At 34.9% G+C, this 25,498-nt stretch overlaps 4 protein-coding genes, 1 long non-coding RNA gene, 1 other non-coding gene and 2 pseudogenes across 12 annotated transcripts; 3 read left to right on the top strand and 5 right to left on the bottom strand.

Annotated features, from left to right (window-relative positions):
• Positions 1-545: 545 nt before the first annotated feature.
• Positions 546-3,410, bottom strand: AT5G20780 (annotated as a pseudogene; the record flags this gene model as incomplete). Its single annotated transcript has 1 exon — positions 546-3,410.
• Positions 3,411-4,614: 1,204 nt separating this feature from the next.
• Positions 4,615-5,860, bottom strand: AT5G20790 (uncharacterized protein). Of its 2 annotated transcripts, NM_001203422.1 has the most exons (2): positions 5,170-5,595; positions 4,852-4,925 (listed from the first exon to the last, which is right to left on the bottom strand). In NM_001203422.1, exons 1-2 carry the CDS (start codon positions 5,566-5,568, stop codon positions 4,905-4,907), a joined length of 420 nt encoding a protein of 139 aa, NP_001190351.1. In that variant the 5' UTR covers positions 5,569-5,595; the 3' UTR covers positions 4,852-4,904. The 2 variants fall into 2 exon arrangements, with proteins under 2 accessions (NP_568401.1, NP_001190351.1); NM_122086.2 differs by having other exon boundaries at positions 4,615-5,860.
• A 194-nt stretch (positions 5,861-6,054) lies between these two features.
• On the top strand, positions 6,055-7,617 carry AT5G20800 (annotated as a pseudogene; the record flags this gene model as incomplete). The annotated part of the gene is made up of 1 exon: positions 6,055-7,617.
• A 1,081-nt stretch (positions 7,618-8,698) lies between these two features.
• Positions 8,699-10,771, top strand: AT5G20810 (SAUR-like auxin-responsive protein family). 2 transcript variants are annotated; one of them, NM_122088.4, is made up of 3 exons: positions 8,699-9,130; positions 9,675-10,197; positions 10,465-10,771. In NM_122088.4, exons 2-3 carry the CDS (start codon positions 9,732-9,734, stop codon positions 10,494-10,496), a joined length of 498 nt encoding a protein of 165 aa, NP_197581.2. In that variant the 5' UTR covers positions 8,699-9,130; positions 9,675-9,731; the 3' UTR covers positions 10,497-10,771. The 2 variants fall into 2 exon arrangements, with proteins under 2 accessions (NP_197581.2, NP_001031914.1); NM_001036837.2 differs by having other exon boundaries at positions 8,742-9,130; positions 9,675-10,653.
• Positions 10,772-10,857: 86 nt separating this feature from the next.
• On the bottom strand, positions 10,858-11,092 carry AT5G03215. The gene has a single exon (NR_142669.1). It is a non-coding gene; the product is annotated as an other RNA (long non-coding RNA).
• Positions 11,093-11,687: 595 nt separating this feature from the next.
• AT5G20820 (SAUR-like auxin-responsive protein family) lies at positions 11,688-12,387 on the bottom strand. The gene has a single exon (NM_122089.2). It carries the CDS (start codon positions 12,233-12,235, stop codon positions 11,852-11,854), a length of 384 nt encoding a protein of 127 aa, NP_197582.1. The 5' UTR covers positions 12,236-12,387; the 3' UTR covers positions 11,688-11,851.
• A 2,770-nt stretch (positions 12,388-15,157) lies between these two features.
• SUS1 (sucrose synthase 1) lies at positions 15,158-20,339 on the bottom strand. 3 transcript variants are annotated; one of them, NM_001036838.2, is made up of 14 exons: positions 20,104-20,339; positions 18,870-19,019; positions 18,665-18,791; positions 18,416-18,567; positions 18,147-18,339; positions 17,731-18,066; positions 17,545-17,640; positions 17,291-17,464; positions 17,093-17,209; positions 16,837-17,003; positions 16,526-16,750; positions 15,885-16,448; positions 15,664-15,802; positions 15,167-15,572 (listed from the first exon to the last, which is right to left on the bottom strand). In NM_001036838.2, the coding sequence occupies exons 2-14, from the start codon at positions 18,971-18,973 to the stop codon at positions 15,540-15,542; spliced, it is 2,427 nt and encodes an 808-aa protein (NP_001031915.1). In that variant the 5' UTR covers positions 18,974-19,019; positions 20,104-20,339; the 3' UTR covers positions 15,167-15,539. The 3 variants fall into 3 exon arrangements, with proteins under 3 accessions (NP_197583.1, NP_001031915.1, NP_001332603.1); NM_001343687.1 differs by lacking the exon at positions 20,104-20,339 and adding an exon at positions 19,187-19,222; NM_122090.4 differs by lacking the exon at positions 20,104-20,339 and having other exon boundaries at positions 15,158-15,572; positions 18,870-19,654.
• Positions 20,340-22,097: 1,758 nt separating this feature from the next.
• MIR8167d lies at positions 22,098-22,172 on the top strand. The gene has a single exon (NR_142670.1). It is a non-coding gene; the product is annotated as a microRNA ath-MIR8167d precursor (primary transcript).
• The last annotated feature ends 3,326 nt before the right edge of the window (positions 22,173-25,498 follow it).

The raw sequence follows: 25,498 nt of genomic DNA on the forward strand, positions 1-25,498 counted from the left end.
TCCCACTCATTTACACATCAGGTGTATTTACTATGTGTACAACATACTAGATGGATGAATAGTCATACTCCATCCATTATTCTGTACAAATCATGTTTGAGGTACATGTTTTCACCTTTTGTACAACAAAGGCGCTGGATATTATATATACTATCCAGCGCCTGACTGTACAATTGTATAACTGTACAGTGCTTTTAATCTATTGCAAAATATCATTATATTTCAAAATAACATTAGAAATACGCTGATTACATATCCTTGCAAAGTCTAATATCACTTCATACAACGTAGGCAGTAGACATTTATCTGAAACATTTGTGACCATATTTCATATATATGTCTACCCCTAACCAAAACATCCAAAGTGTCCTATAACCTTCTATTCAAAAAACATTCCCCATACCTATGGTTATTGTACTCCATAGTCCAAAAGCCTATTTTCATAGGAATTAACTACGCAAAACCAAACCGAATTCACCAAACTTTTAAACCAAATGTAATTTGCCAAAAAAACTTTTCGCCCCTCATCTTTCTCCATCCCATCATCAACCAAGTGGGTTGGTGCATGTCACCCTATTGTGTCCTAGCCCTCCACATCTTCCACACTTGTTAGGCTGTTTCGATTTGTTTTTCCCCTACAACATTATCACGCCATTATATTACTTTATCTTATTGATTACAATATGCAATTCTGAAGCACAGTCCTCACCACTAACCTCATATTCTCCTACTGAATGTATCCGGAGTTTTGGTGGTCTTCCTGGTGGTCTCTTTGTTTGTGGAGGCATTAAGCACATCACTCTTATATCCTCTGGCACTTCCACTTCGGCTGGATCCTGAACTGGTAGGATAGCTCCTTCGACCGTTGGTTGCCACATTTTAATTTTATGCATATCCCCAACTAACAATTTGTATTCAAATCCCCTTTCGTGAGCTGCAGCCATTGCGTGTGTACATGGAAGTGACCTCCCTCTTCTGGAACTCTAAGCAACTGCAAGTACGTTTCTGCAGCGAGACATGGAAGTGACCTCCCTCTTTTGGCTTTACCTCAAAATCCCATCTTCCAACAGCCAATAAAATCATCCCCAAGCCTCCCTTAAATCGTTTTAGCAATTCCCTTTCTACTGCTATTGGGATATCACCTACGGTTCTTGCTATCCTTTTTCTGCGTGTTTTAAACCATCTCCCTAGCATTTTTCTTATGAATTCTATCAGTGCTAATACAGGGCTGCCTCTAGCTGGTAGCAATGCTTTGTTTAATGACTCTGCAATGTTGCTTGACATTAGATTATACCTCTCTCCTTCAAAATATGCCCTGCTCCAATTTTCAACTCCTATCCCTTCCAAGAATTCCCAACAACGAACATTCCTCTGCTTTATTCTATCATACTCATCATCGAAATCTTTCTTCCTGTACATACTTCCTGCTCTCCACACAAGTGATGGAAGTCCACTTTTTTCAGGTACTTTGCCTTAACATTCCTTCGTATGTGCACCAAACAAAAGCCATGATGTGCTTTAGGGTACACCTCAGGTATAGACTTCAATATGGAAGAGTTCCTATCTGAAACAAATGTTAAGTCTTGCCCATCGTTAACAATTTCACTCAGCTGCTGCATAAACCATCTCCACGACTCATCTGTCTCACTGTCCACTATTGCAAAGGCAATGGGAAATATTTGAAAATTGGCGTCTTGGCAACTTGCTGTAAGTAAGCATCCCAAATATTTCCCAAATAGGTCTGTTCCATCAACTACTACAACTCGCCTAACATACGAAAGTCCTCGCACACTAGCCCCCAAAGCAACAAACACATATTTGAATCAGTCATCACCATTATCATCTCTAACCGTTTCTAACTTCTACACTGTTCCAGGGTTTGCAAGTTTTAAGACATGTAGGTACACCGGTAATAGTGCGTAAGAACTCTCGTCTGTCCCTTGTGCTGTCACTACAGCCAATTCTTTCACTTTCCACGCCTTCCAGTACGAAACCCTAACATTGTGCTCAGTGAGAATACATTCTGGCAGGTCTCTTGCTCTTGGCCCACAATAAGCGTTTGCATATTTTGACCTCAAAAGAGCAGCAACAACCTTTGATGTAGCGTGTTTCGAAAACCTGCTACACGTTTCCACATTACAGAGATGATCAAGCTTAGCTTTCCTCACCTCATATTCTTCTGAATCACCTACTTTATGTGCAAAGACTCTCCAATCACATATTCTTTTGTCATCACATTCTGCTACTAGATAGTCTTTGCGGTACCTTGTAAATTTGAATTTGAATACGCGGTTTATTGCATAAATTGACAATGCCGTTTTGAAAGCTTCTCTTGTAGCAAATGTTCTCCCAACATACATATTATCATCCTCCTTTGTTAAGTCCACATGAGCTGCTTTCTTGTTCATCTCCTCGTCGGCAAACATAGGCTCAAGGTCCGCATAACCATAAACTTCATCTATCGTTATCCCAATCTTAGCTGCATCCTCAAGAGCTCTTTTCGCATTTCCTTTAAACAGGTTACCTGCACCCCAGACGACAACTTCTTTACCTTTGTTCCTATTTGATGGTGGATGCTCTATGAAGTCATCATCGCCATTGTCTTCTCCTTTCTCTGCTGTTTTACTATCACCTTTATTGCCCATATCTTCAATCTTATCTCCATCAAAGTCATCATCTTCTTCCCCACTTTTTTGACTATAAACAGAAGATCCATCAGAGCTGTCCTCATCGTCTTTACAGTTTTCAGTCCCTTTATCCTGTCCATCAAACAAATTCTCCACAGCTTCCAATTCTCTGCCTCCTAAAAGTTGCAGCTCCACAGCTTGTACGTGCTCCAGCAGGATATCATCATTAATCTCACTTTGTTTCCCATCTTCTCCTAACAAAGCAGCTTCCACCTCTTCTACATGTGTTACTAAATCTTCGTCATTTATTTCCCAAATTTCTGAAACCGTCCTTTTGCTACCTCTGCCTTCCTCCTCATCTATTGTCTTCGCTCTCTCGACAACTGCAGACATTAGGCTTCCAAAGTACCCAACATCCCCAAACCCTCTCGACGAAGATCCTCTTTCTAACCTACTATCATCACAACTCTGCAAACTCCCTAACTTCTCTTCCTCCCGTCCGACAATAGTCCCATCTGTCTCTCTGAAGCAGACAAATAGGTTCACAGATTTGTCTCCTAAGCTTAGAGATTTGAAAAACCTGAATTGCCAATCGTCTTTAATCATGGTTGGACCTTCCTCTACCCCTCTCAATACTGCCAATTTGTCCTCAAACATGTAGCTAAGCTCCACGAAAACCGTACGTTTCTCCATTTTGAATATTTGTTTCACCTTCAATTCCAGATCCACCAAACATTTTAAATCTGACATCCTCAAACATCGACCTTGCCGGAAAGTATCCATCTTGAACTCCCATTCTCCGGAGCTGTACAGAATCCACCTACCCGCTTGGGCGACGACAGTATCATCCGCTGCAATTGGAATTCAAAAATAGTCGGTTATGTCTGTTATTACACCTACTAATTCGCATTCAATTCCTGAACAAAATTAATCCAAAAAAACAAGTTCTCTCACCTTCCATTGGTGATAAACTTCTCTGCGTTTTATTGTTGAACATTTATTACACACAGCCATATTCTTATCCTTCTCAAATCAAATATATCTTCTACTGTCAAATCGTTTCTCGTTCCGCCCCATACATTTTCCTCCAATAACGATTCCATTATTAATATAATTTCCACAGATTTTTCATATCCTATCGCTAATCATCTACAAATAGCTACACTATTAAGAGCTTAAACCCTTCTTATTTTCCCCCCTTACATTTAAGTCCAACTGAAAATTTTTGTGCCCAAATGTGTAAGGAATCAAAGCCCATTTTTAGGCCCACACATAAACAAAATTCGTTACAAACACTCTATCTCCCCAGTGTCTCCCATTTATCTCTCTTTCCTGTCAAAAGGATTATTCGGTCATTTCAAACACCATCTCTTACCCCACCAAAACTTCTATTTCACGCTCCTCTATTACACGCGCATTCCAAGTTACCTCTTTTGCCAATTTCAAATAGTGACTTGCCGTATTACCCAATTATGTTCTCAAAAGTGACTACTTAGCCAACCAACCCTAACTTCAATGACATCAAAGTTTTTACTTAATGACTGTGTTCAGTTACTATTCACATTTAGAGATAAATATTAAAATTGTCTTCCACAAACATGAAATTATTATTTTTTATATACAAATCAGGATGGTGATAATAATATTACATGCCTTATGCAAATTTCCCGTTTTCCGTTTTAAAATGTGATTTATACTATTTTTTTATTAGTATGATTTAAAATATGTTCGGTTTTCATTTTTGCATTGCCTTAACTCGCATTTGTAAAAAAGTATATTACTTTTAAAAATGATCTATTGTTTCAAAGAAATATCAGAAAATAATATTTCTCAGAGTTGGCTCATTTAAGCTACACGAATAAAGCTGTCGACCAAAAAATATCCGAAAAAACTATGTAGCTATGTTAGAGCCAAACTGAGCTAAAAAAAATCCGGGTACGTCGATCAGACCAGAGTCTAGACTAAGTAAGAAGAATTCGTGGATTTTGCGGGTTTGAGGCTGGGAGTAACACGAACAAATACATGCCTACAGGCTACAGTCAAGTTTAAAATGGGCCTAAAAGTAAATGTGTGTAGTCAATTTTAGATGGGCCTTAACAAGAAAACGCACTTGTTTGTTGTGTTCAAATAGTTGACCCCTTGTCACGAATTCATCATCGCAATGGACGTGTTACCTAAGTTCGACTAGAAAAAGCTGGGAATCAACACCAATTGATATTGATTTAAGCGTTCCTTCTTGGTCTCTTGTGTGAAAATTATTTACAAATTACAACTTAATCAACCAACAAAAAAAAAACACTTCAAACCAAGAAAGCTTCTCAAGATTTAAAAACTTTCCGAAATATGAAACTTCTCTAATTTAGACACATGCCGCCGTTACTAGTGTTTTGTTGTCATCCCATAACCTTACCACATTTCCATTAATCACCGTTAAATCCACGTAACGGTACCAACTGTCATCACCATTTCTCATCCTCACCACTCCATCCCATTTCTCCCACCAATCCCCGCCACAATTACCCAAACCTCCTCCGTAGCTAACTGCCGTTAAATCTCCGTTAACACACCTCCCACCGTCAACGTCAACGTCTACCTCGTAGCACATCGTCAGCTTCCCCTTTGTCACTCCGTCATCGCATATTAACGGCTCCGTTTTCGTAACCGTTTCCTTCACTCGTGCAACCGTTTCTTTGACCGGACCGGTTATTGATTTCGGTTCGAGACGACCGGATTCGTTTTCAGATTTAGAACCGGTTAATTCTTCTATCAAGACACATGCATGGCCGTCTCCGACTCCTATGGTTGTGACTCTGATCCTCCAGAAGCTGACAGCGGCAGTCACGACGGCGATCCATGTCCAGACGTTGTTGACGACGGCGAAAACACCTAAGCTAGCGTATTCAAACGCCAACGCCTCTAATGGAGATTCCAAAGTCGACATCGATCTCTTTATTGAAGTGTGTATAATTTTGCAAAGAGGTGAACGATTCAGTCGGTTATATAAAGGAGAGAGAGAAGGGATATATAGATGAAATCTGGACCGTCGGATGAAGAGCAAGTTGAGTGAGGAAAGGTAAGCCGTTGGATGAAGAGCAAGTGGAAGTATGAATATTTGGTAGATGCTGAGAATCGAGAGCGAAAGATGCTTCTGTCTTGAAGAAAGATGCGCATATAGCCCAAAGAGTTATTCTCCTTATGGATTTTAATAATAGAAAACATATAACAAACTTAATAGACTTTCAATACGACTCTTTGTTCGTGTGCTTACGTTACGGTTGTGTGCATGACCGATACAACATTTACTAGGTGGAGGATGTTCCGTGTTCGTACATCACTAAATTTAGATAACTTTATTATCGATTTAAATTTTGAATATTAATTTTTTAGAAGTTGAGTTATATAAGTGGTGGAAAATCGCTTATTAGTAGTGTAAACGTCGGTTAGACAAAAATATTTTCTTTTATTAGAGATAGATTATAAACTAGAATTAATGGTTGGTCGGCCAAATTTTTATTAAAGGATGGGAAAGAAGTGATGATTAAATCGGTAGCTTCAGCATTACTAACTTATGTTATGTCTTGTTTCAGACTACCAAAAACCATTACTTCTAAGCTTACAAGTGCGGTCGCTAAATTTTGGTGGAGTTCAAATGTCGATTCTAAAAGCATGCATTGGATGACTTGGAATAAATTATGTGATAGTAAGGTAGATAGTGGATTAGGTTTTTGAAATGTAGATGATTTAATTCTGCGCTTCTAGCAAAACAATTATGGCGGTTGATTACGGTTCCAGATTCACTATTTGCAAAGGTTTTCAAAGGAAGGTATTTTCGGAAATCTAATCCTATAGAAAATATTAAATCGTACTCTCCATCTTATGGATGGAAAAGTATTTGCTCAGCTAGATCTCTGGTTAAAAAAGGATTAATTAAAAGAGTCGGATCTGGGGCATCCATCTCCGTTTGGGAGGATCCTTGGATTTCAGCTCAATTCCCGAGACCAGCAAAAAGTAATGGGTCTGTTATTGATCCATCTTTAAAAGTAAGTAACCTTATTGACAGAAGGTCAAACTTTTGGAAAATGGATATTTTACATGAGATTTTTGATCCAAATGATATCCCGTTGATAAGTGCCCTGCATGTGGGTGCGCCCAACAAAGAGGATACTCTAGGTTGGCATTTTACAAAATCCGGAAAATATACTTTCAAATCTGGATATCATACTTCTCGGATAGAATATATAGATACAAATTTGTCTTTTATTGGTCCGGAGATCACATTGCTTAAAGCATATTCTTGGAAAGTGCAATGTCCGCCAAAGCTACGCCACTTTTTGTGGCAAATTTTAGCGAGTTGCGTGCCGGTCAGAGAAAATTTACGGAAAAGAGGCATAAATTGTGATATAGGTTGCGCAAGATGCGGTGCCACGGAGAAAACAATTAATCATACACTTTTTCAATGTCATCCAGCTCGACAGATTTGGGCGCTTTCACAGATTCCCACGGTTATAGGAATTTTTCCCTCGGATTCTATTTATGAGAATTTAGATCACTTATTTTGGAGAGTACAATCAGCAGTTGATTCATTTTCATATCCATGGATTATCTGGTATATTTGGAAAGCACGGAATGCAAAGCTTTTTGATAATGTGGATAAAGATCCACTTGATATTTTAAGTTTAGCGGAAAAAGAAGCACAATCGTGGAAATCAGCTCAAGTTGAGCTACATTCTGAAAATCCGGTTTCTTTTTTGGAATCACGAACTCGTGTGAGAAATATCTCAGAGGATAATGTTTATGCAGGACTTCGTTGTTTTGTAGACGGATCTTGGAAAGAGAGTGATCAGTTTTCAGGATTAGGATGGTTTTGTACATCATCAAATGAAGAAACCTCAAGCATGGGCACTACTAATCTCCGTAGAAGTCTCTCCCCATTACATACAGAAGTTGAAGCTCTTCTTTGGGGGATGAAGTGTATGATCGGTGCAGATAACTAAGATGTAGCGTTCTTTACAGACTGTTCAGACCTGGGAAGATGGTGTCTTCCCCAACCGAATGGCCAGCATTTTCAGGATATTTCTAGGAATTTCAGAGCGACAAGGATGAGTTTTCAAACTTCTCTTTATCTTTAATCTCACGACGCGCAAATGTAAAAGCGGATAATTTGGCACGGAATGTCCGTTCTGAATCGCATCACATCACTTATGTAAACAACATTCCACAGGAATGACTCTTTTGAGTTATAATTAAAAGCAGATGACAAAAAAAAAAAGTGTAAACGTCGTTTTTTTTTTGTTTTGTATTTAAGTTAGTATACAATGACCAAATTACACTCTCTTCACTTAAATAGTTAACACATTTACGAAGAACCATTCCGTATTTCCTTGTCTTGTTTTTTTTAATAAATAAAAACTTCTAAAATAGAAATAAAAAGTTTTAATAAATAAAAACTCCTATAAATAGAAATAAAAAGAAGAAAGATATGTTTTATTACTAAATTAAAAGAGTCATATTTTTATTAAAAAATATATATAAGACTCTTAGAAAAACAAAAAAATCATAAATAACTTATAGACCAACCATTTAAGCCCATCAGACTACTCCTTATAGAAAAGGTTATACTACGGCCCATTTAGACAGATAGAACTGTCTAATTCAAGAATTTAATTATGAGAAGAAACTTTATCAAAAACAATGCACATGAGAGAAGATTTTGTAAAATCCATCCATGATCCTCAGCAAAAAGAACACTATCCACAATTATATAATCTTTTCTTTAGAATAAGCCCACATCTTATAATAAGCTTCTGACATAAATTATCTTATTACTAAATTGATATATCATAAATTAACAGGATCAACTAAGTTAAGTAAATTATTATAAAATAATAATAATAAGTTAAAGTACATAATACATTATAGATCACATAATTAAAAACTTTAACAAGGAAGGCACGGATGAGGTGTTAAATGAATAATAAAGTAGTAAAGGGGTAAAATTGTAAAATAAAGTAAATATCGGAGTAAAGGGGTCAAATTGAAAATAAAGTAACCATCGGTATCGAGAAGAACGTGAGAAAATAAAACGGAAGAACCTGAAAAGGCGAAAGTGACGGGAAAGCCATCAAAACAAATCTGTGCGAGAGAGAATCAAAAACGAAGAAAACTCAAAAACTATAAAATCCAAATAAAGCCTAATCCCTAATTTCTCTCATCTCCCAAAATTCGCTTCTCTATTCGTTTTTTTTTCACCCCCACCAAATATTTAGATTCTATCGATTTTTTTTTCTTAATTTTTTTTTTGTAGTTTCAGTACTTAGAAATTGCTTCTTCCTCTCATATCATCATCATCGTTGAGCTCTGCCAGTCTCCGAGAACAGAATTATCCTTAAAAAAAAGATCGAAGCGAATCATAACAAACAAATTTTCGGGGGCTATTTTTTTTTGCATGGTGTTATTCATCGTGTCCATAGCTAAAGCAAGCTTCAATTCGTTTTCCTCTTCAGGTAATTTATACTCTTTGATAATGTAATTTACACGATTGCGTATTAGTCTGTTTCAGCTACGTGTTTTGGTTTCATCTGAACTATTTACAGTTTTTGAGAAGAACTTTGATTTAGCGGATTGGGATCAAATCTGGATTCATTTTCGCTGATTTTGCTAAATAAAGTTAGCGAAATTATATTTTAAAAAAAACTTAGGGTTTGATGTTCTTTAGATTGATTTGGTTTACCATAGATAAGAATTGGACCCTAATAATATTTAGGAATCTGAGAAAACATTCCCTTGATAAAGACGTCTTTGGGATCTGCTTCTCTGTGTATTTGGGTGGGTCCTCTGTTTTTTTTGATGATATTCTTTTCTTTATTTGGGACCTAACCTATTTATATAGTAATGCTTCAAATTGATTTAGAGGTCAATAAACTTGGTTAATTGATTTTTAATTCTTTCTCGTTACACAGATTTATAGTAATGTGTATTTTCATTTATTTTGATGCAACTGAGTCAGAAAGAAACTAATCAAACAGTTTTGTGACATTGTAAATGCAGCTACAAAGGGAAGAAGAAGATCATATGTGACATTTGATCTTTCGTTATACTAGCCAGATGGATGAAAACAACGCGGCCAAGTTAACCGGTATCAGGCAGATTGTCAGGCTTAAGGAGATTTTGCAGAAATGGCAAACCGTCACCATAGGCCCCAAGTCAGAAGTTCCTCCATTGGCAGCTGGAAAGCAAGCAGTGGCGATGATTTCGCCCGCCATCAACAAGAGGCTATTAGATGTCAAGAACGGTGACTCGGATGAGGAAACCTGTCAAAGTCCTGAGCCGCCTCATGATGTTCCTAAAGGGAATCTTGCTGTTTATGTTGGACCGGAGCTAAGGAGGTTTATCATACCGACAAGCTATCTTAGCCACTCTCTGTTCAAGGTTTTGCTCGAGAAAGCAGAGGAAGAGTTTGGGTTTGATCAGAGCGGTGCGCTCACCATCCCTTGCGAGGTCGAGACTTTCAAGTACTTGCTTAAGTGCATGGAGAACAATCTTAAAGATCTTCATCCTGATGACAACTCTGGTAAGCCCCCCAAAGACCAACTCTTACCTAGAGATCATACCATGAACTCAAATCCTGGTGGCCAGCCAAGGCTTAATCCAGGGACTGGGTTAAAGTCTAAACCCTGAAGAATCAGGTCTAAAAACATGCTGCGTTTAAAATGGGCCGGGCCAAGCCCGTTAACATTCACAAGTTTGTTTGATGAGAGAACAAGCAAGACGATTAGTTATTAGACACTGTTATGCTGATTCTTGAGAAACACTAATGGCTTTGTCTTGTCTTTTGCAGATGGGGAGGCAGTAGCAGCAAAGGAAGAGTAAATACAAGTCAAGTGATAAAAAATCTTAAAACATTTATTTTGTTTTGATTCTCTTGTTATCCTTTAATCATATACTGATGGAAATTGTTAATTAGGGATGATTACTTTGGGGTGTAATTGTAAAATCAGATTATCTTTGTGTTTTCCTGGTTTCTTTATTGATTCTCCATTCTTTTTTCAAGGGGGATTTAAGTTTTAGGACATGTATGTTAGATGTGAAAAAATTTGGTGGTCAAAGTGTGATACGAAACAAAAATATAACTTCTTGTACGAAAACATGTTCACATTTCTTGTCTTCTTCTTCGATGTTGTTATCGAAAATTGTTATGTGTGACAATCAAGTAGACTAATGAATAATATGCAACAATGTGGGGAAGATGGATTGTGGTCGAATTGTCAAGAACTGGTCGGATTTGGTATATAATTCGTATACACTACTTACGATTGTTTGGGCCGGAGCTAACAGTTAAAGAATTCTCCCAAACAGCATGCACTCGAATTCAGGAAAGACACAACTTCACCCTTTGCTATGGGACCAAAGTCACCAAGCACTACTTATTTGGTTTTCCATGTGTTTCCAATCTCCAAAAAGCGGTGTACCCCATTCCAAGTCTTGCATTCGTCTGTTAGCGATCCAGTCAGAAAAAAATTTCGTTTCTAATTTTTCACATAAAGCCTAAATATGTTTAATCGTTTTTTTTTTCATTCTGCATTTTACCAAATAAAATCAGTTTCTTACATGACTTTTGCCAAAACAAAAATTAAAAAACATCACATGTAGATTTAATTTATTATATTTTTTTTTCTCAGTCATCATATTTCTTTTGCGACTTTAAAAGATGCAAATCCGTCTAGACTTTATCAAAATTATTTATCTATATAATACGTTCATTGTTTAATTGTTTAGTTTGTATGTTTATGTGCAATTGTGCATGACATGCGTGTATACGTATGTTTTTATGGAAAAAAAAAGATACACGGATAAATTTTATAAATATATTTAAATACGTAGGGGCCAATCAATCTAAAGTAGATAAGATGAATTGATTAGGGTTTGAAATTTTGTAGCCCGTGATTGATCTAGTTCACGAAGTCAGTCAAATACAACATTGACATTGCAATTAGTTTTAGCTCTTTGTATAACCATTAAAAAATCATCATTTTTAAACTACATTGCAACTTGCAAGACAATATTTACACATTTAAACATTTATTTTATCGTTGTTGTATCATTTAACAGAAAATAGATTATTTCACGAAATACTATGTAAAGTGTAAAGTATACAAAGTGTAGAATATACAAACATGTAACATTTAATCATAAATATATTTTGAACCTAAATTAATCATAAAGAGTTAACAAGCGTAGAACTCGACAAGTTCGTAGACCGACTCGGGGCGTGACTCATCGGCGTCGGCGTTCTCCAACATCCAAAGCAAATGCTCAAACAAGACAACTTCGCACGACACAGAGATGGAACCGTCCTCGCTGCCGCATCCACCATCCACCGCCGCTAGCTGCTGGAAGAGCGGGTGGCTCACGACATCGGAGCTCACGTGGTATGTCCTCCGTGTTCGGCCTACGTAGACAGTTTGAAGGTCTTCAGAGGGGAACGCACTCACGGCGGAGGATCGGCTGTGATTGGTTTGAGCTGGTGGCTGGTTAGGCTTGGTGTTGAATGAATTGAGTTTCTTCAAAACTGATTTCAGCTTCATCAGTTTGTTTCCTCCTTTCGCCATTACCGATTCGGTTTGGAGAAGTTTGACGTCGGAAATGTAAGTCCGAGTGAGTTTTCCGGTGAGAGAGAGAGAGAGAGAGAAGCGAGGAAGAGGAATGTCGATGTCGAAGAGAGAAAGGAGAATGATGTTCTTATATAACTTGCTAAGGGTAGATTCGTAATTATAGTATTATTATTTTCAGTATAATTTCATGGTTTTAATAAGTTTGAGAACGTTTAGGTTATCAACCGATTTTTGAATAGCCATTATCCAATGATCTAAAAGTTTCCAAGAGCCGGAAGCAATTATTCGAAAAGATTATGATTATGAATTGGAAAGATAAAGCTAAAAGTATATATTAAAACATGCAAACCCACATCACTCCAAAAGTTTTTGTTATCCCAGTCAACCATATACATCATCATTTCCCCATAACCATTTTCTTAAAACTAAATTTGGCTAACGTTTTAACTACGTTGTGGTAAGAACCTTCGAGACTTCGAGTGTGTAAAGTGTAAACTTATATTTTGGATGAATTTTTGTTAAGTTTGGATCTTCATCACATTTGTTTTTGTGTCATTTCAATCCAAATGATGAAGTAACGAGTACCACAAACTTACTAGATTATATGTTCTATTCAATATGTACTTTTCTTCAAAGGATTTTCATAGTATTTATTAGAAACTTTAAATATATTCTCTTTTCTTTCAACGAATTTCAGTTAGATATTTAACTACGACAATTTTTCTTCTAAAAATTTATGGAGTTCCCATTTTTCTCGTTTATATAAAATATAAATTTCTTTGAATGAAGATCATAACAATATAAATGAAGCTGTGAACTTTATGTAATCACTTGATTATAATAAACTAATCCAACAACTAAAGGAGGTTCATGAACTTCTAAAGCGGCTTATTAGTTCTAATTAGTTAGGTAAGTAATTGGCTATCTCTGCTTTTGATTAAAAAAATTATCTTCTCTTTTTTTACACATAACATGTTACAATAACAAATACTATAAAATTGCAAAATTTTGTCATTTTGTTGTGGTTAGATTAGACTCCGACATTATTCATTTGTGAAGTTTATTTATTATTTACGTAGTATTGGCTTCTACTGTTACAGCATGTGAGTTCCGGAAGATTTGTCTTCTTCTTTTTTTACGTAAAATTGTTTATATCATAATCAGCCGACACAAGGGCATCAAATGTCTTTCTAATCATGTAACCAAAATATTAATATGAAATTGGACCTCCTCCTAGTTTGTCTACTTATAATTAATTGAAAAGTTTATCAATCTTCGTAATAAACTAGACATCATATTAATTAAAAGTGTGAGATTTATAAAAGATTGGCGGAAGAGTCCAAGTAAAGATAATATAGAAGAAATTAAGATGAGAGCAACGACCAATCACAGATTTATAGTATCAAATAAATTTGTTAGTGAAAATGTCAAGTTCTCTATTTTTGGGCGGACTCGATCACCTGCCAAAGCGTCAAGCTGTACTAGAGGAACCGTTTAGACGACTGAAGTTTCTTTCCCAAAAGGCCAAAAAACGTTGAAAAACTATCTTATAATGCATATGCATTCATAGTTTACGTTCACCATTGCAGACATATAATCTAAACCTTTGAAAAACCTAAAGCTAGCATGGAACTTACTCATAAAGTTGATACAAAGCTTTAGTTCTTAATATCAGAATTGCCTTAAACAAAGGGGAATGCACACACATGTGTGTTCCCCACTATTTAAGTGGTGCATAGCCCGTGGACAATAAAACCAAACATTTGTTTTGAGGAAACATTTATAAACAATACCAAAAGTTTAATAAATACTTAAACCGCTTCTATTCCCTCTTAGTGTATGTTGGTAAGCGAGGACCCATTTGGATCCTTTGATGTCTTTATTCAAAATATTGTATCATTAAAATATATATTGTCGGAAACCCAAAAATTCTCCCTATATTATTATCCCTATTTCTTCCAAATTATTATTACCTAATTAGAATCAATTTTATATCATACTTTCATAAATCCATGTCTTAATCACAAGGTGGAGAATCGGAGATACATGTAAATGATATGGACTAATCATAAGGATTATAACTCTGACACAAGGGTTATAAAAATGAGAAATGCTTCGAATCTATAATCATCAGAAGAAATAATATCATCCAATTTCTACCAACTTAGGTTATTTGATCAAGTTGTTCCACACATATATTATACAACATCGACATGAAAATCCGTCTTGTTACAAAGATTGTTGCACTATACATGTGAGAAAATCGACCATCGTCAAACATACCAAAACAGAAAAGACATGTGCAACAAGTTGGTGTGTATTGACTTATGCGTCCCTCTCCACTTGCATACTATTAATGACACTCTTAAATCTTAATACAATATGTGAATTATTTGATTGTAGCACAAGATCAAGTAACATTTGTAGATGAACTGAAGTTGAATGTACCTCTACGGGAGGCAGTAGATGTGAGTTATCATGTTATGTGTTTAGGACATTCGACCAATCAAGGAGTGAAAATGGTCAAAATGCTAAGGCTGAGTCAAAATATTCAACAAGATGGTTAAAGCTTGCTTTATTCTATCTCCACTAAACCATCAAGTTTATGTTGCCATTTACTAAGTTCTTTTTAGGTGGTAGAGACTCAAAATTCCAAGTTATGTTTTGTTTAAGAGTCTTTAGTTCAACATCAATAGCATCTTTCCATAAGGAATATGTCATAGCTTGCTTAAAAGTTAGGTTCTCTACAGGGCTGACTGATATATGGAGGGTTAAAATTTAATCTATTTTTTTTATCAAGAAAAGGAGATGTTAATTAAGAACTAAAAAAGAAGAGATGAAGCACAATGATAATGACGTTATCTAGCCTTGTCTTGTTACAACAACCCAAGTAAGTCCAATTAATAAGCCCATTGAAGATCCACTGTTAGTCCACCATAGAAATAAGCCCAACTTTAACAAACAAATATTGATATTGTTTTGTGATCTGATAATGGTCACACTTCTTTGCTAATAAGGTGCATTTGGTTACTGGAAGATGTAAATATTGAGAAATATTTTGCAAAAGACACTTTACTGCAATTAGAAGGGGAATCTCCCAACAGCCAGAATTCAAAGCAATGCCACAGAGGCAAAGGAAAACAAAGACAAATGATTGAAATAACAAAGAAGCAGAGGAACACAAAATGCGCTTCCCAATCCGAATGATAATAAGAATCAAAAGGAGATCTTGTTTTATTCTTCAAACACCGGAACCACTCTCTTCAAACTCTTTACTGGTTCCGAGTCTTTTCTCTTCTCTTCAATCATCTTGTGCAAGAGGAACAGCCTGAGCCTACAAGACGCAAAGAAACAGTAGAAAAACGACATTAGAAACAGACAAAAGTTTCAGTCTTTCAATGCAAAAAGAGTTTAAGAATGCATACCAATGGGCGATACTTCAATGCATAGAACATTTCAAGGTAACGGCGAGCCTCAAGACGGTCAAGGTTCGAGACATGCTTCCAGAATCCATACACACCAGTCAATGTCAAGAGCCTCTGTGAATAGATTTGCCAAGTGTATCTACAAAACATACACAAGATAAGTCAGCACCTAATATACTAGTAAAAGAACCAAGCCATGATGAGTTTATTTTTTTTCTTACTTCTCCTCAATCCTCTGAAGCCCTCCTTTTGAGATCTCATCCCAGTGAGATGGATCCTCCTTACACTTGGTGAAGAAATCAGCAAGAGTATCAGCAGCCTGATCACCATGGTAAGGGTCAATGTGGAAACCCGATTTACCGTGCACAATGATCTCAGCTGGACCACCTTTGCAAGTGGCGAAAGTCGGTAAACCACAAGTCATAGCCTCCACAACAGTTAACCCAAAGGCTTCATATAATGCAGGTTGGACAAAAGCACCCTTGGTGTCACAGATGTACCGGTACAGCTCACCGTTCCTTACCCGGTCCATCTGAGAGGAGATCCACCTGAACTGACCGTTTAGCTTGTATTCCTCAATGAGATCATACATTTTCTTCATCTCTGCTTTCTCTTCATTGTCCTTTGACTCTTTCCTCCTGTCTCCTCCAACAACAACCAAGTTAGCTAGCTCACGCAAGCGGGTGTTCTTCCCGTACCACTCAACAAGACCTGACAAGTTCTTGACACGATCAAGCCTAGCCATTGTGAAGAGAATCGGCTTCTTCTTGTCCTTGAGCACACATCTGTTTCAAAACATCAGATACATTAGAACGACACTCAAAATGTTAAAGATGAACATGAAGAGTGAACAAAAGCTTACAAGTGCTCTTTGTTCTCAACATCGCTGTAGAGGAGCTCCTCGATCTCAGAGTGGAACTTAGTCAATCTACGCTTCTCCTCTGTGTAAGGGAAGTAGATGCTCATATCAGCACCAGGAGAGACAATGTTGAACTTGGGATCAAACACATCAATCCCGTGAACAACTCGATACAATCCGGGAAGAGTAAAGGCTGTGTGGCTTTCATACTGCCCAACAGTTTCTTTGCTGCAAAATGAGTAAAGCAGACCATTGTTATACTGACACAACTTCAAAGAAACTACTTATGTTTACTTCATAATCAATCTATTTACCTTCCAGCAATTTCTTGGAAAGTACTAGTGATGATGAAATCAGTGTGGTTCATTGCGAAAATATCCGCAGTGAACTGGCATGAGAAATGGTACTTGTCGTCAAGCTTCTTCCAGTAGATATCAGAATCCGGGTACTTTGTTTTCTCAAGAGCATGAGCAATGGTACACTGTAAGAGATAATTCGCAATGCATTAGCTTGACGTTTGACATATCTCATTGGAGAGATGCTAAAGATTAAAGTTTCAAGAAGCCAAACCTGAGTGACACCAAGTTTGTGAGCCAATAAAGAAGCAACAAGATTTCCATCACTGTAGTTACCAATGATAAGGTCAGGCTTGCCATTCAATTCTTTCGATAGCTCAACCGCAGCATCCTGAAACAACAAGAAAGGTTCAGTTTGTCTAAAATGGCGAACAGAACATGGTTTTAGAGGAAGAGGATGAGTGTACTTCACCTCGGTGTAAGTCTCTAGATATGGCCAGACTTCGAACCTTGAGATCCATTTGCGAACAATACCCTTCTCTGTTCTGAAGGGCACACGAAGAATATCACAGTACTCAGAATCATAAACTCTCTCGAGACGTTCACCGCATGTAGTTCCTACCGCATCAGGTAGAAGTCGAGTTAGCTGCAACAGAACCAAAACACACAGTGAGAATCAGACATCCACAAGAATCCATGGTTAAAGCAAAATTACTAAAAACTTACAATGAGAATCCTTGGTTTAATGTTGAGTCCTTGTTGCTTAATACGTTGAAGCATCTCTATCTCCAGAGCACGAACTTGATCAAGAATGTAAACAACCTGCAAAGCTCACAAAATATTGAGCTCATCGATAAAGACAGAACAAGAAGTTTATCTCTACTAGAAAAAGAAGAAGATAATGGTCCTGACCTGTCCACCAGTGTCAGGGTAACCAAGAACATTGTCCTGAGCAAAGTAACCATGTGGAGAGAGGATCACAACGTTGAACACCATTGGTACTCTTCCAAGAAAAGTCTCAAGAGTGCAAGGATCAGGCGCCTCAAGAAGGTCCAAAAGAAGACGTATCATGTCAAGGACACGCTCTGCATTGTCTCCCCATCCCCTCTCAAGACCAATCTCCTCAAACTTGGCCTCAAACTCTTCATACAGTGTTTCGGACTTAAGCTCTGCTAGATACTCTTCTGCTTTCCTCAAGGTGTGTTGCAGAGTGTTGAGGTTCTGAATCTTCTCGCTCAACATCAGGTTCTACACAGCAAAAACACAAATCATTCAAACAAAATTCTGCGTTTAATAGAGGAGAGATTTAAAGAGATTTGATCAAATACCTTGCCCTGGTGGCTGTGAAGACGAAGGAACTTAAGCAATGGAAGCAAACTCTCCTTGTCATGGAAGAGCTTAGCCGATAAATGACGGTTAAGGAAGTCAACACCATTTCCAATGTATTTGTGGAGTGTTGGACGAGGGATAGACGCATTGAATGGCTCGAAATCAAGCTCAAGAGTGAAATTACCATTCTTACTGCAAATCAAAATGTCATTGATGAGAACAGAGTGATTATACAACATAGTTAAAGTTGAGAGAAATGGTTACATACACTCCATCAACGAGTTCTTCCTTGAAATGAAGAAACTCAGCAGGTTGGAGTTCTTCAACGACAAGAGCATGGAGATTGACTCGTAAGTATTCCCAAACACCAGGCCTTGGCCTCACAGCTAGAGCAACCCATGGTGGCAACACAATTGCTTCCTGTTTTTAACCAAACCAAAAAAGATCAAAACTTTAGTCTGAGAAAAAAAGATCAAAACTTTCACTACCCATTTGGAAATTAGTGTAAATAGTGTACCTGAGTGGATTTGAGAAGGTCAAAGAAAGGACCACCTTCAAGTTTCTTCCGGGTTTGTTCAGGCAAAGCTTCGAATTCAGCAATGATCTGGTTTTGTTGTAAAATACCTTTACCTTTGGCTTCAACCCTAAAAGAATCATGTGAAGTGATCAGACTATTTGTTCTTTAACCATTTAACACAAAAAGCCATCAAAAAGGTAAATACCTGGAAAGCAAGGCAAGGACTTCGTTTCTCTCAGAAACAAGCGTTTCGTTCAAACGCTCACGTTGGCTGTGGACGCGCGTTATCATACGTTCAGCGTTTGCCATTGATCCAAAAAAGAGACGCAGATAACAGTGAGAAAGTTTTTGAAAACTGCAGAGAGAAAATAAGAATAAGATTGATGAATATAAGATGAAGTCTTGTGTTTTCCATATTCACATTATATATAAAGAAAAACTATGGGTTAGATATTATAACAAAGGTCAAGATATTATAACTAAAAGTCAAGAAATTTATTGAAAACATGACTTTTCTTTTACGCTTTTAGCCTTCAAGCTTCCAAGGTTTTACGAAACAAGCCTAGAGCAGTAGAGCTAAGAGCTAGAGGTTGTTATTATATTCACGTACTTGACCTCTACATGTACACATGGCGAAACCAAAATTCGTTTTTGACTAATATATTTTCTAGCCGACATAGGACATTGTTTTACAAAATGAAATTGATGTTTAAAGAACAATCTTATCCATCAAATTCATTAGTTTTTTGGTTAAACGTTTCCTATCCACCATCCATTTTAAAGGAATGGTGTTTAGGAATCCATACAAGTTACAAAACATCTTCGTCAAATTTAATTCCAAGTGTGTGACATATAAAAAAGTTGGATGCAGACATGTAAAATAAAGACAAGAATAAGAATCCTGGTACACGTCATACAGTACATTAAAAGAAATTATGATTGTAAAGGGAAAACTAAACATATATTTTGAGTTTCTTGAACAGTCAAAAGTCTCTATAGTGGATTCCTTATTTGGAGTTTTATTATCGGGAGAAAATGGTTCATAATGCAAAAGAATTTTTCCGAAAATGTTTACTAAATTAAAGAAAATGTTGGACGTGACATTCTTTTGTTTTCTGCAACACAGCTGGAAAATTCTCTATGAGAAAATTCCTCTAAAAAAATTAAAAAGCGATAAAATAGAATACAAATCACGACTGATTCTTTAGAATATAAAAACGTTTTGGTGTTTTTTTACTAACCAGAGATTTTTCAGGCAAGAATTTTCTAAGAAAAAGAACAAGATGTTGTTTGATTCATCTTATTTTTCTGCTTTTTTGTCAGAAAAATAAACACAAAAACTTGTTTCGTTAACTATCATAAGAACGAAAAATGATTAAACTAAATGTATCAGAAAAACTTTAAACCAAACTTTAAAGATTAAAGAAGAAGAAATGAACCTGGAGTATAGAGAAGTGGTTTTGAGTGAGATGTGGAGGTTAATGTTCAATATGTTTCAGATTTATAGAGAGACGAATTTTTAAAGCTTGATACAAATTTTGGTAAGCTGATATGAATCATTTACTTCCCTCTGTTTCCTTCTACGTTTTATTTCTTGGGCTCCAAACCCAGAAGACTAAATATAATGGATTTAAAAGTCCAAGGAAAAGGGTGTTTTAGGAAAATAGGAAAGTTCTGAATAGTGTACATTTTCCTTAAATGTTATAATAAAACAATCACTAAATGTTTTTTTCCTTTAAATAGAATAGATATATCGGATATGTCACTGATCTTTGGATAATTGGATTAACAAGACATTTACATTTGATGATATGAAATAATATCTCTCTATCTTAATAATACTTGACAAACAAGAAAAATTAATTACACACAAATATCATATTTAAAACCAAAGTAAAAAAAAATACAGCTTTTAAACATATAAATTATAAGTTTGACTCTATGGAAATTTTGTTTGATACAATTAAAATGAATCATTGTAATAAAAGTTTGTTGAATAATTTTGACTAAATATGAAAATGATCTAAAGTATTAGTTTAAGGTTATATTTAATTTCCAATAAATGCAAAAAAAAAGTTTTATTAATTCTCAAATATTTTGCAATTCAAAATATTTAAATATTAATGTTAAATTAACTTTTCAACCCAAAAGTTTATTTATTTATATTATAAATTGTAAAAGTTATGTGTTGTTTTTTTTGTTTTGTTTTTGCTAATTTTTAATAAAAAACTTGTAACTGTTTGATGAATAAGCTGCAACTATATATCCCACGTTTTCCTTTTTGACCTTTTCAAGAAAATAATTAATTCCAGTTTTAACAAATCTTTTTTTCTTTTCCTTTCTTTAGTTCAATTAACTAGTCCTAACTTCTTGATTAACCTTGACTTCTTTTTTTACTCATATTTTAGAAATTAACTAACATTTGGCCCCTGCTATGCAGAGACAACATTGTTTTAAATTATATTTGCTACAACTCTTAACTAAGATTTTTAAAATAAAACAGACAGCATAAATATACAACAAATTTATTATCATTAACTGAAGAATATACAAAGATTAAGAAAAAGATATAAAAAAGGTATAACTTTTCTACCCAATGAATCAATTGCGATAGACAGTAACTAACAAATCAAGAGTTTAGAAATATAAGAGAGTATAAGTACGAAAATTATGCTGGGTATATACATGTCCGCTTATTTCATCATTAGCTACAACCAATTGTAATGTGTTCTTCTTCTCATCATCAGTAATTCAGTTTACAAACATTCGTTGACACCCAAAGCTTGGAAGTCTAAAAACAATGTAAAATGTGCAAAAGTAAGTAACTACATGACGCAGACGCTGCCTTTGAAACAATATCAAAGATATTGTAGATATAAAGAAGTAAAATAAGAGATGACTTTAAAATTGAAGTATTTGTATTAATACAAAAATCTTGCGTGAAAATACAATTGCGGTTTAATACAAAAAAGAAATTGCAGATATAAAGAAGTAAAATAAAAGATGAAAGAAGAATAGTAAAAAGTATGAGAATTAATTTACCATTAAAAAAACACTTGAGCTTTGATTAAGATATTAAACTCACCCTTGTTTTAAGGCAATTGTTCAGATGAGAAGCCAAAATTTGTCGTTGTTCCTTGAGTGTTTGTGAGACGGGAGAATCATAGGCGTTGATTGTATTAAAGAATAATTTTATGGAAAAAAGGAGATGTATGAGAGAAACCGAATTCAGTCAAATAAAGCAGAAACAAAGCAAAAAAAAAAAAAAAAACCCCATAAAAATCTAGAAGAAGGATATATGATTTTCGGATCTATGGAGAATTCTATATATATAAAACAAAATTACAAACAGAAATAGAAGATGGTAAATTGGTTCATTGAGATGAACAAAGTACCTGATTTCTGAGTAATCGATTAATGATGTTGAGAAACCCATCTTTGAGATTTTACACAGTAGTCATGGAGTTTTTGGAAGAGAGAAAGTGGAGATGTGGAGATCGTGGGGATGAAAGAGAAAATCGTTTGAGAAAGAAACAAAGTTAAATAAAAACGACACATAAAAATCCTTCGTGAAAATGAAAGAATAAAAAAATAGTATTAAGCTGATGTGTCAATCACTGAATGCATCAGTTATTGGAAAAGTGACTGCTGATTTAGTATATTTAGATATCTCTATCTACATAACCTTTGATAAATGAAAAATGTATTTTTTTAAATGATGGGAAACTGATCACCCGAAAATACTACGATTGAATGTTTTACAAATAGTCATAAAATATTGGGAAATTTGCAAATCTAACACACAAAAAAATTATAATTAATAAAGTAGTATCAAAACAAAAAAGAGATGATATTCTTTATATTTTGTGTATTAATCACAATTTTGCCCCCTTCCTCTTTCTTTCTCTTTCTTTCTCTTTCCCTCTCTCTCTCTTTCTCTCTCTCCCTCCCTTCCTCTCTCTTTCTCTCTTTCTCTCTTCCTCCCTCCCCCTCTCTCTCTTTCTCTCTCTCCCTTTCTCTCTCTCTAAATCTCTCTCTCTTAATGTCTCTTACTTCTATTTTCTATATGTACTTTCTATTCTATTCTAACAAAAAAAAATATTACACATAATAAAATTCATAATACAATTATCATATATATTATTACACCATTACCTCTACTACCAAGTCACCATTATCCTTATCAGTGGCTCACTGCTATAACCGTATTGTCGTCACTACAATCGTATTGCCGTCACTACAACAGTTAACTTGCTTGTTTGGGTTTCCAATATTGTATCTCTTATGGTATAGTTTTTTAATGGGGATCATATCGCTTTAACTCGGTAATTTAAATCGTCTATGTTTTATCTTTTACGATTATCGTAGCTAATATTGCAACCTAAACTACTATCCCACCACCACTACCACCACTATTACTTTATTTAATTTAAACTTTTTTGTTTTATACTAAAATTAAAACTGAATTACGAATGATTTATGAAAATAGTATAGTACAACATTCTATTTCTATACATCATAAATAATACAATATAATTTACTTACAAACATTTTTTACTATTTTATAAATACAAATCCGATTTTAAAAATTCAAACTATGTTGTATGTAGAAAAAAACAGAAATTTTTATCTAATAAATTTCATAATTAGAATCTATTTTTTATAAAAGATATATAACAAAAACATACAAAAAATAGGTGAAAACTAAATGAAGTGTTACTAAATCATCTCTCATCAACTATTCCACACCAAGATTGTCTTTTCTCAACTCTTATATGCTATTTTCTTAATTTATATGTATATAATGCTATATTCTTAATTAAGTTATCAAATATAACTAGTTTTACAATTGACCCTAAAATATTTTTCTTAAAAAAACAAAAAAAAAAAACTCTATAGGTAAATGACTTTTAACATCGTTCGTCGTCACTTTGCTTATTAGTTCACAATTCTAACGTAATATAATAATCCCTTAAGTAATTTTTCATTACACCATCATAGTGTGGCATGAAATAGTGCAATAAAAATAAGATCAAACGGTTTCTAAAAGAAAAGAAAAACGTTAATGGTTTGTCATCCGGTTTTATTGGACGTTCCCGAAGGGACTAATGGTTTTGTCATCCATTTGCTAAAAGGTTATTATCCATTGGTTACATATAAATGATTTGTTGTGATGGAAGCATTTTTCTAAAAAGAAATTGTAAATGGTCGTCATATAGATAAAATTTAATTGCCCATATATCGACCACCACGTGTTGGGCTACAAGAAGAGTTTCATGTGGAATGACGATATTTGTGAATCTAGGAGCTACACCAACAAAACCGGAGGACTTAGATAAAGGCAAAATAGCAATTGTGACGTGGCTTTCCACCGACTTTGAAATAGTATCAAATTTGTGTAATAATTTGTATTAGGATAAGGATTATCCAATTACAGTTGATTAATTTAATTCAAATGTCGTACATAAAAAGTAATATTTGGTCTCCACTAACACAGTCCACTGTTATTTCCTGTGGGGTGGTTTTCACTTTTGAGGTAAGTGAAAGCGGTATTAGTTGTGTTACTGTGAATAGATGGTTGCTGGAAAAACCAAAAAAAATAAATTAAATTGTTTCGCAGAGAATTTAGAAGAATGAGGAATGGGGTAGATAGATAATTCATTTATATACATAAAAAAATAAACAAAATTTGAAGCTGAGTAGAACAATCCTTGTAAACAATTATGCTTGCTATTAAATTATGATTACATCCCCGGCTATTTAGCCTTGATACCAATTAGCAATAGAGTTTCCACTTTCCACTCAACCTGATAATAAGGCACGATCATCATGTTTTGAGGAATTAATGTAAAAGAAACTTACATCCCTGGCTATTTTGCCTTGATACATAAACATTAGTAATTTTTCAAGTGAATATTTACGATTCAACTAATCTTTACTTTGTTGAACAACAACATTCTTAACTAACAAAAAAAAACTTTAGGTTGTTTGCACTGTTGAAAATTGTAAGGTGTCTAAGCAGCTGATTTTGCAACACTGGTTTTTTGGTAATGAGCTCTCATGATAACCTCTCCATTCTCGATCTTACCGAGGAGAAGAGTTGGTTCAATTGCAAGATATAGTTGCGTATAAGTTGCCAATAACCAACTAGTTTTCCAGTTATTCATCAGGTTCAGTCTCAACTTTTTTTTGTTTAATAACTTTTTTTTGTTTGGCTTTTCATGCATTTTAATAGAATATACATTTAAAAAAGAAGTAAATATTATACTAAATAACCTAAAGAAGTTCCAAAAGGAAGAAAAGTAAAACATGCAATAAATTTTTATGCGCAGACGATAAAGTTTTATAATTTTTTTGTGATTTAATTAGTTCATTCATGTCTCTACAAGCTAATTAGTGTTTTTATGTTACACTGTTTTTTTGTTAAATATTACAAATCTTTGTTTGAAACTAAAAAGTAGAAACTCTTGGCATGTCACCATTTCTTATATCACCAATCAAATCCATTATATTCATAAATTTCCTAATTCAAATTTATAATGATGGTATGAAAGTAATTAGAAAAAAATAGCATAAAATGTGACTTACAAAAAAAATGCATTTTTCAAAAGTATGAAATTCCTTTTTTGTTTTTTTAGGTAGTTGTCAAACATTACATGATTTCCATTAGGTTTGCCTAATTTCTGGAATTGAAGTTACATCTTCTTCTATAATTGATACAGGTTCAAGAAACAAAGAAATAGTAAAAAGTTTTTTTGCTATATTCAATCATCCATCATTTTCTTTAACAAACCACAATATCGGTCACGTTGCTTTTCTTTAAAAAAAAATGGA

This window comes from Arabidopsis thaliana, chromosome 5 (assembly GCF_000001735.4).
Source record: "Arabidopsis thaliana chromosome 5, partial sequence".
Lineage (NCBI taxonomy): Eukaryota > Viridiplantae > Streptophyta > Magnoliopsida > Brassicales > Brassicaceae > Arabidopsis > Arabidopsis thaliana.